At 35.8% G+C, this 18,041-nt stretch overlaps 1 protein-coding gene across 1 annotated transcript in view; it reads left to right on the top strand.

Annotated features, from left to right (window-relative positions):
• Positions 1 to 16,522, top strand: part of EDTP (Egg-derived tyrosine phosphatase) — a 198,408-nt gene extending 181,886 nt beyond the window's left edge. The window contains exons 18-20 of the mRNA XM_090390242.1: positions 3,431 to 3,544; positions 10,454 to 10,486; positions 16,284 to 16,522. Coding sequence (XP_090246368.1) covers positions 3,431 to 3,544; positions 10,454 to 10,486; positions 16,284 to 16,512 — 376 coding nt within the window. The 3' untranslated portion in view covers positions 16,513 to 16,522. The remainder of the gene's footprint in view (positions 1 to 3,430; positions 3,545 to 10,453; positions 10,487 to 16,283) is intronic.
• Positions 16,523 to 18,041: the final 1,519 nt, after the last annotated feature.

Below are 18,041 nucleotides of genomic sequence, written 5' to 3'. Positions count from 1 at the left end.
CATTGCAAGGTCTGCAATGTCCAAAACTTGCATCCTTAGTCCCCACTCAAAGCCATGGTGGAATGACCTCCCGACCAAGGCCTTTAGGGAAAAACAGGCAGCCCATGCCTCTTACAAGAAGTCGCTTTCACAAGAGTCATACGCCAGATTTTCCAAAGCAAGGATGGATTTCCAGAAGAGGAAACAATTTTCTATTGACAATTTCATGAACCGCTGTCTATCCAGGGGAAAACGTGTGTGGTCCACAAGTCATACTTGCACCCCTCTGTCTTTAGATGTCCAGGAATGGTGTAAGCATGTGCTGCGTTTTAAGCGAGATCACCGTGTGTCCGAAGCATATCCTTGGAACGAAGCGTTTAACATTTCTTCACTTACTAGTAATACAGAAATTTCCGAAGAACAACTAATAAAAATAATAAATTCACTACCTGACAAGTCCACCATAGGAATTGACGCAATACCTCTGTTTAGTCTAAAAATTGCTTCTCATTTCATCAGCAAAGAGCTTACTCAACTCTACAACAAAGTACTCAAATTTGCACAGGTGCCTTCAAGCTGGTTATCATACAGAGTTGTGGCAGTTCTGAATAAGCCTCGTGCGAAAAGACCGGCTGACTTCAGACCAATATCAATTGCCTCGAAGTGCATCTATAATGATGTAGCACTCGCAATCTTTGCGCATAGGCCAGAACACACCCATTATGCCATGCCTAATAGATCTACGGTAACCTGCCTACAGTCATTATCACAGAAAATACTTCAAACCTGGAATGACAACGAAGATCTTCACACCATTTTTCTCGACATGAAATCTGCTTTCGACTCAGTCCAAATAACACCCCTTCTTGCCTTACTTGAGAGATTCTACGGGATATCCGGAAATATGCTCGAGATCCTCAATAATTTTCTATCTAGGAGAATGCTTCACTTCAAAGGCGATGGCATTGAAGTCACTAAAAGCGTCGAAGTAGGGATCCCACAAGGTAGTTGTCTCTCAGCCTTGTTATTTGCAGCAATATTCGTTCCACTAATGGATCAAATTCCAGCGTTCCTATCGTATGCTGATGATATTGTTTGCTACTTGCCATGCAAACGCCATGTTGGTCCTTCACAAGAAAGACAAACCGCCTCTGAATCTGTAAGCAGCTACCTAAATACATTCTATAAGTATGCTAAATTTTTTGGCCTGGCAGTCAATTCAGAGAAGTCAAACTATCATCTTTACGCCAAGTCGGAGGACTTCTACTGATACTGCATCTTCTCTACTTCCAGTATTGGCAGGAAATGTCCTGACTCCCACAGATAGTGTCAATTTCCTAGGAGTAATCCTTGATGCCAACCTCACCTATAAAAAAACAAATCCAAGCTCAGTATTCCAAAGCCCTGAGAGCGTTCTGGGGAATGAAAATTGATCTGTGCAAAACATACAATAAGAAAATAATCAAGAAGTACCTCGTAACTTCTGTAGTGTACTCTCCTATGCCGTGGAAGTTTGGTCCGCGGCACCACCCACCAGCCTCAGGAAACTATGGGGCCTCGAATTCTGGGTGCTGAAGTGGGCCAACTTGTGGTTGCACCAGATCTAAACATCTAAATCTACTCTCTGCTACAACCTGCAATATACGCCCATAATCCACAGAGCCCATGTGCTAAAAATAAAGTCATTCCTTCATCTGTGCTCAGCTAAGCATGATCACATCAACATCTGGAACACGGTTGGTTGGCGTTTGCCAGGCAGACATCTCCGTAGTACCCCCTCCTTATGCTCAAGGCTCCAGCGGTTACAGAATTTTAAAAGACACTTCCCAAATGTGACCCTGGACACTCAACTCGCTCAACATCGACCTGTGGTCTATAGACAAGGCATATCGCGATGTCATCTTGTCCTATCTTGCTGTTTGTAAAGGACATTTATGTAAGTGCCGATCTTATTTAGCCGATGTAATTTCATGTTCTGCTCAACTTGTAGTCCTTTTTTGCTGTAATTACTACTTCATTCATTTTTACATTTTGACTATTATCTTTGCTTTGATCTGTTAATTATTATTATTATTTTTTTTTTTTTATAAAACAAAATCACTTGTATAAACAACTAATTGTAAGATTCCTCTGGCTTTCTGTGTAAGGAATCACTAGTGTATAAAACTTATGTTAATAAAGAATCTTATTATTATCCTGACCTGTTCCCCCCTCCCCCCCATTGTTTTAAAACCTGTTTTGTTTCTAGCTCAAAGCACTGTATCTGTGATTCATTCATATTCACCAATGGGGATTTAAAAAAAAAAAACAGGTCAGGATTTCTGTCACACGTGGCAATCAATTCAGCAGAGCAGGCCTGCTTTTTTTTTTCTTTCTGAAGGCATGTGAGGAATCCATTGTGTGGAAACCTTATTCAAATCATTGTGAATTATGCTTTCCACTGATCTATAGTTTTCCTATCTCAGCAACTGTCTGTTTAATTCTTATTTGGCAGTGGGTGCATCATTACTACTTAGTGTTATGTGATTGAATTTGGCCTGATGTAGGGTATTCTCTTCCTCCCCAGTTGTTAGAGTATAATTGGCTTGTCTGTACTTAACTTTTTCTGAGTATATAAATCTAAATGTCTTATGGCACTTTTATTAGTTTTTACCATTACTTTTAAAGTATGCTGTAAATTTCAGTTTTTTTTTTTTTTTGTTTGTGCTCAAGCTGAGTGGTAAATATAAACATGCTGTACCATATTCTGGCACCTAAAGGATAAAGTAATGCCATGATGATTTTATAATGAACTCTCATCTCAAAGTTAAATGTAGATATGTGACAAGCTTAGAAATGGTCGATAAGGTTTTGTTAGTAACTTTTTTTTAAAAAAAGTTAAAAGCAGAAACTGAGTGATCACTTTACTATGAAAACATGAGCAAAAATAAAATAACTGAAGTTGATTCCAAAGTCAAATAGATATGAAAGTATTAATCTGTAATTTTTTTATATGTGAATATTTTCTTTGCTACAACCAAGTTTTACTACATAGTATTATGTGAAAATGTCTTAAATTTATAACTACTTTGATACTATTTTAAGTTACTATGATGAGCTTTCTTTTTTATAAGAGCAGGTAAATGGATGCCTTTTGCATTTTCTCTAATCAATTCATTTTAATAATTAATGCAGTGGAGAATGATTTTTTTTTAAAACTAAGGTTGGTGTAGCAAACTTTTGGTTTAATGAGCAAAATTAATCTTTTTTTATTTTTTAACAAAGAAATAATTGATTTAAAAAAAAAACTGCATGACAGCTTGGTTATAGGTTTATGTAGTGTTTTTTTTTTTGGTCTCTCTGAAACAACTGTTTTATAGTAAATGATTGTGTTATGTAAGTATGTTTTGTTTAATATGTAGTGTTTTGTCTTGATGTATGGTTTTGAAACTAACAGAAACTACTCTTGCAGTTGGCAGTTCATCAGTAGTACAGGCAGTATTAGAGGATCTGGGTCCAATAGGAGTTCAATTAGTTCTCCAACTTTTGAGTTGAATCAGAATGCTGCCAACAGCAAGTCTAACCTGTAAGTGTTGGTGCTTGTTTTTGTCTTTTGTCCTTGACTAGTGTGTTTAAAAATATAAGCTGGCACAATTTTTTATTTTTTTAATAGCTTGTCTCTTTGTGGCTTGTCCTTGGTGCTTTCTGTGTGTGTGAGGGAAGGGGGTGTTTTCTAGCCTTTGAAAATTCTTAAGAAGTAAATAGAATTTTCCTCTTTGAATTAATTCTTTTCAGCTATGCATACCTTTTTTAAATATTTTCTGCAAGAGGAATGTATCAGTAGGGAATATCATTTAATGCATCACATTTTGATCATTTTAAGTCTTTCAAAGTGTTTGAATTTTTTTATCCTCTAATTTATTTTAAATTTTTAATGATTAATTTTGCAAATGCAATGTTTTATGCTAATGTTGTCAGTTCTTAAAATAAAGAATCGGTTTGATATGGTTTTTTTTTTTATGAAAACCCCAAACACGAAAGGTATCAAAACCTATAGTACTTAGTACTGTGCATGGGTTGAAGGAGAAGTATAGGGGGAGGGCAATGCCGGAAACTTTGCTCTAGAGACTAAACATGGGGTTCGCCACTTCAAGCCTCCAATAAGCAAAGTGGTGGTATTTCACTGGTTGATGAAAGTCATCTACTTTATTATCTTCACATACTCCCTTTCTCCTTTTACAATTTCCATTGTTAATTTCCCATTACTAATTTTTGCTTTTGTTTGCAAGGAGGCATTCTAGACCATGTCTGCAATTTACTCATCGTATCAACTTTTAGTTAGATATTTCAGTAATTATTTTGTGTACTGACTCTTTGTTACAGGGGATTTCCCACTTGTTTAGAAGTGGGAAATTGGCAGGATTGCCAACTGAGGTTGGCAACCCTGCCAACCCCAGATTGGAAGAATTCTTAAAGCCCTCTTGGAACATGTTTTCATGCATGGAATTAACAGTAACTCCAAACATGAAATGTTATCGTAACCTATACACAGAGTACTATAGGTTATCGTAACCTATAGTACTCTGTGTATGGGTTGAAGATAGAGGAGATACTTGTTGATCGGACTTCAATTTCCATTGATTATAATTTTGAGGAAATACATAATAGAGATACGTAAACGGGATAAATAAAGAGTACTTAATTTCGTTGGTTTTGAGATAATTATGAGTCTGTTGATTAACTAATGCATGCATTGGAACTGGCTTATAAGAAAGAGGAATTATAGATTTTGATTCAGAAGAACACAGATAGAAACACCTGTAGAAAAAGCATGTAGCAGAAACTGGAACGTTAGTTGAGGCATACAAAGGGTACTAGGAAAGTTTTGCAATATGATGCAACAATGAATCACAGGAAGCTGCTTGTTGCTGCATGTTGAGACATGTTCATACGTGCATAGTAGCCGCCATGCCATGTCGATGGGCTCAGTTATTCATTAGTAGTGAGTGTAAAGTGCTTGCGATGGCATCGTGGTCACGAAATGAGATAAGGACAGTTTTGCGGTATAATTTCGTGCGTGGTTTAACCATAGACCAGTGCTTAGAAGAAATGACTCTTGCACTAGATGATGATTGTCCACATCGTACAACGATATTCAGGTGGTATAGAGAATTCCAAAGGGGAAATTTCACTCCGGAGGATTCTGAGAGGCCGGGAAGGCCACGAACGTCAGTTACGGAGGAAAACGTTACTGCTGTGAGGAAAATGCTTGACGAAAACAGGCGAGTGACCTACCAACAGATAGAGGATACTTTGGGCCTAAATGCACCAGCAATTCGTTCGATTCTGCAAGATCATTTGCACGTGAAGAAACTTTGTTCTCTCTGGGTGCCGCATCAACTGACTGAAGAGCAGATGACACGACGTGTGACTTGGTGCCGGGAGATGTTAAAAAAGTTTGATAAGGGACAATCTCGGTATGTGAACAACATCGTGACAGGTGACGAGACTTGGCTGTACTATTACGATCTGCCGACCAAGGCTCAAAACAAAGTTTGGGTCTTTGATGATGACGACACACCCATAATTGTCAGAAAATCCCGATCTGTAAAGAAGAAAATGATAGCTGTATTTTTCAAATCGAGTGGAATTGTGGAACGTGTCGTTTTGGACACGCAGAAGACAGTCACAGCTAAGTGGTATACTGAACAATGCCTGCCTAAAGTCATTGGATCTATGAAGAACCTGCAGCGAAAGTCAAGAATGGACACCTGGTACCTCCATCACGAAAATGCTCCAGCTCACCGCGCCAAAGCCTGCACCGAATATTTGACCACGACAGGACTGAAACTTCTCGAGCACCCTCCCTACAGTCCAGACCTTGCTCCCTGTGACTTTGCACCGTTCCCGCATGTGAAAATGAAGCTAAAAGGAGGCGGTTTTCCAGTGATGAGGACCTTCTACGGGCTTGGGACAACAAGTGTGCTTTACTCCCTAGTGAAACTTGGCAGAACAGGTTTAAAGATTGGTTTCGGAGGATGGAGAGGTGTATTGAATGTAGAGGAAATTACTTTGAAAAAATTAAATAAACAAAGCTGTATTGCAAAACTTTCCTAGTACCCTTTGTATAATGCAAAAAAGCAAGCTTATACAGCATCAGCCAAAAAAAAAACCCTTCCCATTTCATCCATTTGGTCACTCCAAATATTTGTCCAGTTCATCCTTAAATTTATTTAAGCTGTCAACTTCCACAACAGATGGAAGTCTGTTCCAGCAATCAACTACCTGCTGGCTAAAGACAAACTTCTGCCCATCTGTTCTACAACTGTCTTTCCTCAATTTGAATCTATGCCTGGTCAGATTCTTAATCTGAGCATGTGGAAGTATCCCATCAGCATTGCACCTACTCAAACCATTCAAGGCTTTGTACACTTCAATCAGATCAACTCAGGTGCCTAGTTTCCAGATGCTTCAGCTTGTAGAACTTAAGCCTCTCTTGGTAAGAGCACCCCTTTGTTCCTCTCACCAAAATGAGACCTCCAGACCTGTACACAGTACTCAAGGTGTGGCCTGACCATTTCCTTATACAAGGGTATAATCACCTTGTCTCTGCTAGCAAAATTCCTATATATCATTGGCTAAACTCCATGACTTGCTCTGGCAGCCCATCTGAGGTGCTCAGAAACTTCATATCTGACTGCACAATTACTCCCAGGTCTTTCATTCTCCACCTACCTGAGTGTGGTACCACACAGTTGGTACATTTCTCTTGGGTTAATGCTACCCATATGCAGTACTTTGCATTTGTCAATGTTAAACTTCATTTGCCATTTCTCAGCCCATCTACCTAACTTTTTTGAGGAAATACATAAGACCCTGTTTCTGTAGCATACTGTCTTTACTATCATTACCAACCCTGCCAACCTTTTTATCATCTGCAGATTTGGAGATTAAGCCTGATATACCTTCATCGATATCACTGATAAATACACAAAACAAAAATGGGCCCAGCACAGAACCATGGTGGATTATACTAATAACATTAGTCCACATAGTCCATTTATTTCCACTCTTCCATCTCCCACTCAACCATCTCTTTATCCATTGCAGCAACTTGCCTTTAATGCCATACTGCTCCAATTTGTACAGCAGTCTTCCACGTGCAACAGTATCAAAAGCTTTCCTGAAATTCAAGTACACGGGGTCCTCGTTATTTGAGAATAATTGGTTCCAGAAAATTTCACTTAAAATGAATCCACATAAAACGGGGACCAAATATTCGTAATGTGTATTATGTATTTGTTCATAGCAAAAAATGGATTGAAAGAACTGAAAAATGAATTATTTAGATGTTTTTTATTATATGTTGAATGACATAAGGTTAAGTAAAGTTAATTGAAGTTGTACTATTTTAAGTTTTTCGAATAAAGAATGAATCTAGAGTTTTTTTTTTGTTTTTTTTTTTTGCCATATTTTTCAGATAAAATTGTCATAGAATTAGTCTAGTCTAACCTTTTCAAAAAAATGTTTAGATCTTGGTTAATTCTTTAATTTTCAAATCCTTGCAACTATGGGGACTAGAGTAATGAATACTTGGAGTTACTGCGGGGTCCCCCCCTGTATATGATATAAAAATTATTTTTGGTATCTAGTTTCTTTGTGACCACTTTGTAGTATCCAATCAAATTGGTCAGATAAGACTTCCCCTTAACAAACCAATGCTGTGTCTGAATTATTACTGCAGTCTTGTCTAGATGATCCTGCATCACTTCTTTAACCAGTGACTCCATTTTTTTTTCCTTCTCCAAACAGAAGTTAAACTAACATGTCTGTAATTATTTGTCACCCTTTGAACCCCATTTGTGAATTGGGGATACATTCGCACATCTCTAGTCCACAGGGACCTCCCCTGAATCTAAGGATGCTCTCATAATTATGGCTAAGGGTTTGTTTACTTCCTTTGCTGCCTCCTTTAATATAATTGGATAGATTTTGTTTGCCTGGGTGCTTTTTTATATTTAGCTTCAACAATTTCTCCTCCACTTTGCTGCTCTCTGTTATTACAAAATCATATAGCTCCCCATTAGTTTAGTAAACTTCTGTCCTCACCTTCCTTACAGAATTCCTCATGTGTAAATATAGATGCAGAATACTCATTGAGTTTGTCAGCTATCTGAGCAGGATCATCAACAGTCTAATCACCAACATCAAGTGGACCAATCTGATTCATCCCCTTCCTTCTAGAGTTCACATAAGTAAACATCTGTATGATAGGAAGTAGAGTGAATTTGTGAAGACTAATTAGTTAATCTGACTGCCCTTGTGGCACATGTGCCATACAGTTCTTGTCAGTGGCATGCCTTCCAGAGTAGAAAAATAATGTAAAAAAATTATGCAACTGATTTTAAAATTCAGAAATGAAGTACAGTTTAAATTGTGTTTATTGTTAGAAATTGTTCTGGGTTCTTGGTGCATTATGTTTCCACAACACTAGATAGAGCATTGTTTAAACATGCATGAAAATTTGTATGCAAACATCTGTTTTGCACCATACCTTCATGGTGTAGTATAGGCACTGCAAAATTAAGACGGTGTGCTGTAATTAAGTTTCTGACTCTGGTGTCATTGTTGGTAAGTATTGTCATCAGTTTACAGTATTTGCGAGAAAAGAAAGCCTTTAAAAGGATGAGGTTGGTCATTGAAATGTTTCCTCCTTGTGAGGATCTTATTAAAAGCAGAGCAAAAAATGAAAAAAATAAATAAATAAAAATTCATTATGCAATATCAGCTTATGAACTTAGGTATCAAAGCCCCTAATTCTGTTAATGTGAATAGAAATGTGTGCAAAATGTGAAGGAGCATATTCTATGCCTTGATAGCATTTTTTTTTCTGCTGTAAGCAGGGCTTCAGTATAGGAATGAAGTTTGGCAGTAGAATTGAGAGCACTACAAAATGTAAGTGAAGCTGTGGAATGTAAGTTTGCAGAAGATTGTAGACAAGTTGCAAGTGTCAAGAGACTCTTTTTTTTTTTTTTTTAACTTGAAACATTTATCAATGGGTAATTGAACTCTGCTAGTGAGTTCTTTTGTTCTATGTTTTAAACTATAGCCATTCCTGCTTCTCAAGAATGTTTGTTTCTACTTGGAGAAGATGGTCTTATGCATCTCCTTCTCCTACATTGCAGTTCTTGTTAACCCTTTCGTGAGTGAGTTTGGTGAACATTTGTAGCCTCTGTGAAGCAAGCCTCCTTTGTAGAGTTTTGAAATTTTGTAAGAAACAAATCTTTGTTGGTAGCTGCTTTTAAATATTTTTTGACTTGATTACAACATGATGATGGAAGTTATTATCAAATTCTAAATATGTTAAAGAAAAACTTCAGCTCATTACTTTAATTTGAATGTGATAATATCTTCTATATCCATTTATTTCATTTCAACAACTTCTGGATCTACATTTAAATCATACAGTTGAGACTAATAGGTGCAGGCTCCTTTGATTTTCAAAGACAATTTTGAAAATTAAAGGAAATGGTAGAAGATTTTTAGATAATTGTGTTTAATTCGACATATTATTTGAAATGATCTTGAAAATGTAAGTATGCACATATTTTAGAGCCCTCTGTGAAAAATGTAGGCATACATGCATAATCATAAAGGGTTAAACAACTGCCATCTCTCTCTTCCCTCCCCCAAATGATTGGATAATTAGATTTCTTTCCTGCAGGACAGAGGTCTTGCTTGTTCACCTAACTTCAATTCTTTGGGTGGGGGGAAGTGAGTACTGAAAAATATCATATAGACTGTGAAACTGCGCTTTCAATATTGTATTTGAATCTTCAGAAACTCAACTTCTGGACTGGGTTTGATGTTCATCAGGCTGGTTTCTATCTAATTAAACAATATCTACCTAAAAAATGCTTAGCAGTTTTTAGCTAGCTATAGCTAGATACCTTTTGTGCTAAGCTGTAAAGTTAGACACCTAAATTTAGACAACACATTAAATGATCTGATTGAGGTAAAGGAATTAATGAGTGGGAGTGTATTCTGGCTTATAGGTAAGACAGGAATCAGAAGGCACAAATACAGTTTCTTAGGGAATAACAGAAGAGGTTGTCTTTGTAGTTTTCCTTCATATCAGGTACAGCTCATCAGAATAAATTATGCCCCAGGGTGGCCAAAGTGGAGAATCAGTTATTTTTGCAAATGTAGAATTAGTCTTCTTATCAGTACTGTATTGAACAACAATCTAATAGCACTTGGAGTTTTTTTATTTCAGTAATGTGTATCTGCACGGCTCAAATGCATGCACCAGGTTGAAGTTACATAAATGGTTTCTTCCATACAGATGCTTGAATAGACTAGATTTAATTTCATTTGCTGTTCCAAAAATCTTTCTGCCATTCTGAAAGAAGAGTTTTTAGATTAATTTTATTTTTGTCATATTTAAACTTTATTTATGACTGCTTTAATGACTGCTTTTATTATATTCATATAGCAATCTTTCTGGGAGAAGTTTACTTGATTCAGTGTAAGTTAATCTCATTTTAACCATTTTCTTTAACATTTAATTATTTATTTTATATATTTTACAGTATGAAGCACTTTTGCAAATCTTAAGTATATGATCCACTTGATATTAATAAGGGGGTGGGGAATATCTTCAAGTTAACTGCAATTATCCAGAGATATTTGATGGCATAACATTTTTTTTTTTAGTTAAATCAGTCCAACATTTATTTCTTTGCTGCCTACATAAACACTAAATAAAGATCATGTGAGAATGCGTATTTGGAATAGGTTTTCTTGAAGTAATAATCACTTGATATTTAGAAGGATATCTTTGGATTGTCTAGACATCACATATTTAGACAATCCAAAGAAAAATCCATGGACAGAAAAATCTTAGGTAAGTTAATATTTGAAAGCATGCTGTACTTGTGAACAATCCTGTGTCTATTTTAATATAAAATGTGTTGTCAGTGAAATTAAATTTACAAGGGGGTTCAAAAAAATTATTTACTCAGTAGTTGATAGAAAGTTGAAACAAGCACCATGTATTAAACTTTATCAGCAGTCACCAGACAAAATGACATTTTTGCCATCTCTTAATACACTTCTGTAGGGAAATTTTGTAGAAGGTCTTGACTGTTCTTCAAATAATGTCTTGACAGCTGAAATCATCTCATCAGCAACATAGTCTTTTCCTCAAAGAAAGGGCTTCAGGGTGAGAAAGAGGAACAAATTTGAGGGTGCGAGGTTGTGGGAATAAGTAAGATTCAGCAATATTTGAAACCCACATTCTTGGGTGCACCTCATTGCAGGATGCTGTCTTTCTTTTATAGCATCATGTAGTTTTATGAGAAGGTTGGATTGATACATCATGCTGATCCCAAAAAACCGACAGTATTGCCTTTTGGGGGTGGGTGAATTCTTCTTGCTCCCATTCTTTGACATTTGTTTAGTTTTGGGATCATAGTGATGGATCCAAGTTTCATCCATGCATGGTGACTAGTTGTGAATAAGATTCTTCTTATATACATTTTACTTGTATGCAACTGTTGATGGATGTTCTCCACAGACTATGCTAATTTGGAGCTCTACAGCTAGTTCTTTGATGCTAATATGGCAATCTCTTCCAGGATTAGTTCCTCAATTTTTGCAACACTTTTGTTACAGTAGTTGCTGGATATCGTGGGATTTCTTTATTGTGTATTGAAATTGTTCTGCATTTGAATTGTTTATACCAATCTTCAAACACTGTAACCTGGGCACTCTTCATAAACAGTGACCATTTCTTCCTGGATTGGTTTGGGTGTTTTCCCTTGCAGAAAGAGGAACTGAATCACTTATCTGTATTTCACTTTATCCATTGTGATATTTCATTCAGTGCTACAAAGGGGAAAAAAAATTCAGATCAAAATTTGTGTGGTTGCTATAGATTTCAAGTATCAAAGAAGGAAAAAAAAAAAGATCTTTCTATCACCACTACTTGTGGATTTTCCCCTTGTGTAATGCAGTGTAGACTTTTAAAATCCTATTTTTTTGCTTGTTTTATCCCAAAAATCTATTTTCCTACTGCTTACACCTGATCTCCAGTTTTTTAAAAGTTGGCACCTGTGCAAACAGCAGTTGTCCTGACTCCTTCCTTTGAATACAGAAAAGTGCAGCAACTGTGCAGAAAAATAAAGGCCATAATACTAGCATTTCTTCACTGTGAGAGTTGCCCACTACAAATATTCTCCAGAGGGACAAAGAATTGTGTTGAAGTTCTGAGATGTCTTTGTAATGCAGTTAGTTTTTTGACCAAACAATAAATTGTTCAAGTCCAATACTCCCCCCCCCCCCAGGTTTTTTTAGATAATGATGTTTGTTGCAACTTTGTTTTTCAGACAAAAAAAAAAAAAAAAAATCCTTGAAAAGACGTCGATTTTGCAATGTGTGAAGTTCAAGATGAGGCGGCGTGCACAGAAGACAACATACAAACAAAAGAGTAATGCAGCAGGCCCCCGTTATAATGCGATTTGCTTTACGCTGATTCGCTATAATGCTGTTCTTATATTATAACCCGTATCTGACTATAACGCTCTTACAGATTGCACTTTTGGCATATTTAATGAAATTGTTTCATTTGATGGAGTCAATAGCTTGAAAATGAATAGCAAAACAGCATTAAAACGTTTCCCACGCCGACTTGAGAAATTTTCCCATGCTCAGTGAAATTTTCTTGCACGCTAATTTAATTGCAGTACAGTGACTTTTCACTTAGTTCTGAGATCAACATTTTAATAAATTATCAAGTATATTGCTTGTAATATTTGCATTATATGCATTTATCCAAAGACTAATCATCACTCAGTACAGTATTAGACATTGTGCGTAACGGACAGTTTACTTGAACATTGTATTGTAACCAACGCAGTTACGTTTTCGAAGAGTTAATAATGGCCGATAAGAATGAAAAAGCAACAATGTCCGAGTGCAGTATGACGACTATAAATGTAAGAAAAAGACCTGAATTTTAAAATTAAATTAGACTTTTTGAAGCGAATCGATTCTGGTCAACGACGAGCAGATGTGTGCCATAATTTAGCACTTGCAAGTTTAATTGTAGGAACAATTATAAAAAAAATAAAGAATTAACTTTAGCAGCAGAAAAGATAGCTGTTCCACTACAAGCAACTAGGGCTAGCCAACAATTAGGATTGAAATGGAAAGACTAACTAATTTTATTGAAGATAATATCCAATGCAGAATTCAGTTAAGTTAAATATGAGAGAGAGAGAGAGAGATTAGCCGATATGATGATCTGAAGAAAACTCACCTAAAAAAAAACGTGGATCCATTTAAAACTGGTAAGGGCTGGTTGAATAGATTTAAAATCCAGGGAGAAGTTGCAAGTGCAGATGGAGCCGAAACTTTCAAAAGAGAACTTGTTAAAATTATTGAAGAGGGGTATTATGTGTTATACTTCTCAACAAGTTTTTAACATAGATGAAGCAGGACTTTTGCGGAAACGAATGCCTAAAAGAAGCTTCATATTGAAAGAATAAAAAAAAACATGCCAGGTTTCAAAGCGGCGAAGGATCGGTTGATTTTATTGTTTGGTGGTAACGCTGCGGGGGATTTAAAATTAATACCCCTTTTAGTTTATTTGGAAGAGGGCCAAAGTTCAACCCAAAATCGACACATTTTTCATGATTTTAATTGGAATTTAAGTTTAATTTTGATAGTAGTTACCACATAATTATATATGTATGTAATGCAGAATATTTTATATGTACAAATATTTGAATATTAAATATTTTGACCAACATCTGCTCATCTTTTCACTACCATTTATTATTGATTAGGAAATATTCTATGGCACTGACTGCAACTCACAAATACATATGTTACCCTATGGGAATGCGGCGCTCGCTTAGCACGGATTCACTTAGCGCTCTGTTTTTCTGGAATGAATTATCAGCATTAAGCGGGGGTCACCTGTACATGCATTGACCTAAAAAATACGAACCTTTGTTCATCATCGAATCGGGTCACCTTTGTTTCAAATAACAGCAAGTGTGGTGTAGAATAGACACTATAAGGTGTGTTAGTGCATTTGGTCTAATTGTAACCATTCTTCCAGCAAAATATTGCATAGCCACAACAAATTTGAAAGAAGAGGACTTTGTTGCTGAATTGCTCTCTTCAGCATATTCCACACAATTCTCAATAGAATTGAGATCCGGTTGATGGTGGGGATCAAGGAAGATGGTGAAAATCCATGTCATGTTCTCAGAGCCATTCTTGCACAATGCACTGTTGCATTGTGACCCATAAGGTGGCTATCACCTTCTGAATAAAAGTGCAACATTGCAGGGTGCAGTAGATCTCATACAAAATTCAGGTTATCTTGGATGACTTGACTTTCCAGTGGTATCAGCTGACTCAGTCCTCTAGTGCGTGCCAACAAAACATTCCCCATACCATGATTGATTTCACCTTCAGATGCGGCGCCTCCGTAGCCAGGTGGGAAGGAGCAGCAGTGCGTAGCACACGCTTCTTGATTAGACCGGGGTTCGAGCCCGTCACCACCAAATATGGAGGATGCGAAAAGGTCAGGGAATGACCACCGCATATCCACGGAGCAATATGGCCTTAGTTGCTAATGCTCGTAAAAAAAACAAATAACAATAACCTTCAGATGCTTGGGTTGTCTTAACAAGACAAGAAAGATCCATTGCTTTGTGAGGTTTTTGCACACTCTGTTTACTGTCAGTGCAAAACATAGTGTATCATGATTTTTCTTCCACTGTTCCAGAGAAACAATCATGACATTCTTGGTACCGCTGCAAGCAAATTTTTCTATTTTTATCTATAACAAGTGGCTTCTGAATGGGCAGCCAACTGCCATTACCTAATTTCATCACTTCTTTGCACATGGTACAGGTTGAAATAAGGCAATTTGGGGCTTGGTTGAATTCAGATGTTACTTGCTGGGCACTGGATGGCCTACTTTTCCATGCAATCCTCCTAAGAGCATGTTGGCTTTGTTCTCTTGAAGTATTGTTTTTTCTGCTACATTTATGTCTTTGATATATCGAAGAACTACTTGCTTTTTAATAATTAAGTACCTTTCAGATGGCTGCTTTTGTCTTTCATTTCTTGAATCGTGGCTCTAAACGTGTGCCCACAATAAGACCCTTTTTCAGAGTCTGATAAAATCGCACATTTTCCCCCATTATGGTTTCAGATTGCACAGGCTATTCAACTGCAGTAATCTTTATACTTAACGAGCAACATGTCCTCACCCCACATCAGTTTTCTTTGCTGCTTCTGTTTGCATTTTTTCTGTCTGTGATTGGACAGAAGAAATCTTAATACAAAGGTATTTTTTTGCCAGTGCTTGTACAATGGCTCTGCATTTGGCAGTTGACACCAGCTTTTCAGTGGTGTTTCCAAGAGTGAAAAATTTAGGCTAAGTGCATTGCTTCAGACGAGTGATATTTCAGAGTTGTCACCTACCCTGTAAGTATGCTTATTGATATTTTTTGAGCAGACTTTTTACACTGTAAAGTTATGAGTAGTGAATTGAGTGGATATAATTTGAAAGACAAGCAGTGCAACTACTGCTGTAAGTGGATTTCAGGCTGATACATAAGGGTTATCCTTGATAATTTGATGCAATAACACTGATATCAAATAGGACTATTTTATCAGATGTCCTCCCAAGATTTTGTTTGCAATGTGTGAAGCCAACTAATGCTTGATTAGATTACAGTATTATTAGATGTGGTTTTTTTTTACAAATTTTCAAGAAAAAACTTAACTCGGCTGGGAAAAAATACAATCATAATATATAAATAGTGAAACTATTAGTTACTTTTATTTTTCCTGTTCAGAAACCCATTAAGCTTGTGAAAATTCAAACTTTAGTTCAGAATTCATGCACATGCATTTATCTTTACTGAAATGAAGTAAACAAATTGATTGAGACTTTAAAAAAAAAAAATCTAATTTATGAAACAAATGCATCAGCCATTGAGTGAAAAATGTATTTGCTTACATGGTGCTGGACCTGGCAGGTCCTTTACATATGTAATTCCAAAATTGCTCAAATAAAACTCTGTATTTAGGAAGGTACGGAACTTTTCAGACATTAACTTTGAAACAAGCAACTAATGCACAGTCATTATTTTGAAGTAAACATGTCAGATCTAGCACAAAAGGTGCTGTGGTAATAAAACCTTAAGACCTTACTGAAATTGTATACATTTTATTACTCTAAATTAAAATTAATTTTTATTTTATTCTAAACTTTAAACATTTTTTTTTTTATATAGGATTCAAGAAAACCTTGGAAATCATAAATTCTCTTCTAGTTCATTGTCTAAAGCTAGTGTAAGGTCAATGAGACTAGAAAAACTACAGGCAGTGCGCTGTATTTTCAATACTGCTTATGCTTCCCTTCATTTCAAAAATTGTAATGAGCCTGGAGGACTAACAAATCTGCTTGATCAGTTTGCTGAAAAAGTGGGTATTAAATCAGGAAGGACTACTACAGTAGTCTGACAGATGTTTCTGGTGCATCTTCTATTGAAGATATCAAAAAAAAAAAAGACCTCAGATCTGGTGTCTAGTGATAAATTTTTTATATATATATATATATATAATCTTCCCTTTGAAGGGTTGGCCAGTGTATAAAGCATTCTAAGCCTCGAAGTGTCTTAAGATCAGGATTTTATACTGATCATTTCAGTTTATTTTTGGAACTCTGGAAAGCAGATATTTCATCATCATTGTACAGAGACTTTCAATCTTAAGTTGTCATCTTATTCATTACGAGCAGGAGGACTCATGGTGGACAAAATATACATGGTGCTATAAATAGTCATAATAGGTACTGGAATAGGGAGAAAAAGGATGAATCAGGATCCCTCTGTTCTGTGTACCTTACAAGATACTGCCACTTGAAAAATATAAATATAGGCATAATATAAATTTTTATTAAATTATCTGTTGGTGCCTAAAAAAATTTAGAGCTTAATGTAAAAATTAATCCGTTTTACCAAGAGGTGCAACTAGTCTGGAAAATTTTGTGTGAAAAGAAACAATAGCCCTTAATTTGTTGTGATGTATCCCTTATATAAGTTAGTGTGATGTGGTTCAAGTTAAAAGCTTCTTTATTTATGGAAAAAAAATTCGTTTTAATTAACTAAACTTTAATTTTAACAATTTAATATTGATCTTAATTTGAAGACTAAAATTTGCCACTTAACTTGGAATTTATTCAAAGTTTTCATTTTTGTCATATAATTCTCTGTTTTTATTATTATATTTGTTCTAAATTTTGTTCTAGTATTAAAATATTTATTTTTTAATAAGAGAATCTTTTTTTTTTTTTAATCGCAATTCAGTGAATGTTGTTATTAGCCAGTTAAATTTGGCTGTCCTAATTATGGATTTTTTTTTTTTTGCTCTTAATGTGTTTGTGTAAATTTGTAGAATTTTTGTATTTCATTGTTGTTTTGATTTTTCAGTCTGTTTTTAAAATAATAGTCTCCCAATTTAAAAGAGCATCTGGAAAAGTTTTTCTGCCTTAAAATGTTACTGTTTTAACAATATCCAGCTGTAACAGTTGATCTTTATAAGACCATATTTAACTAAATTTAAGTACATTTTGCATTCCAGAAGAATTCTATCTCAGGTACTCCGAAGTGAGCATTATAGCATAGTTTCTAATTGCTGAAGTGCCTCTGCATTGTTTTTCCTCATGTGATTAAAATTTTGGCCATATCAAAATATTTTTGAAGGTGCTGAGTCTTACACTTTTCAAGCTCTTGCTTTGTGGGTGTATAGGGTCACTAGATACATTTGAGCCATTCTGTATCATCTCAATCATATCAAGTAATTTTTAGCTCTCTTCTACTGTACAACTTATTATTATGATACATCAAAATAATTATGCAATTAATTGTATCAAAGATATGCCTATAGATATGTATAAAGAAAATGCACAAAGATATTTTGTGGGTTTCAACAACCTGATTTAGATTCCAAGTTGTATTCTGTTGGTGTGTTTTAAAAAAATGTTGGGTAAG

This window comes from Mastigoproctus giganteus, chromosome 2 (genome assembly GCF_048544385.1).
Source record: "Mastigoproctus giganteus isolate SK-2022 chromosome 2, ASM4854438v1, whole genome shotgun sequence".
Classification (NCBI taxonomy): Eukaryota; Metazoa; Arthropoda; class Arachnida; order Uropygi; family Thelyphonidae; genus Mastigoproctus; species Mastigoproctus giganteus.
This window is presented reverse-complemented; position numbering and strand designations above follow the sequence as displayed.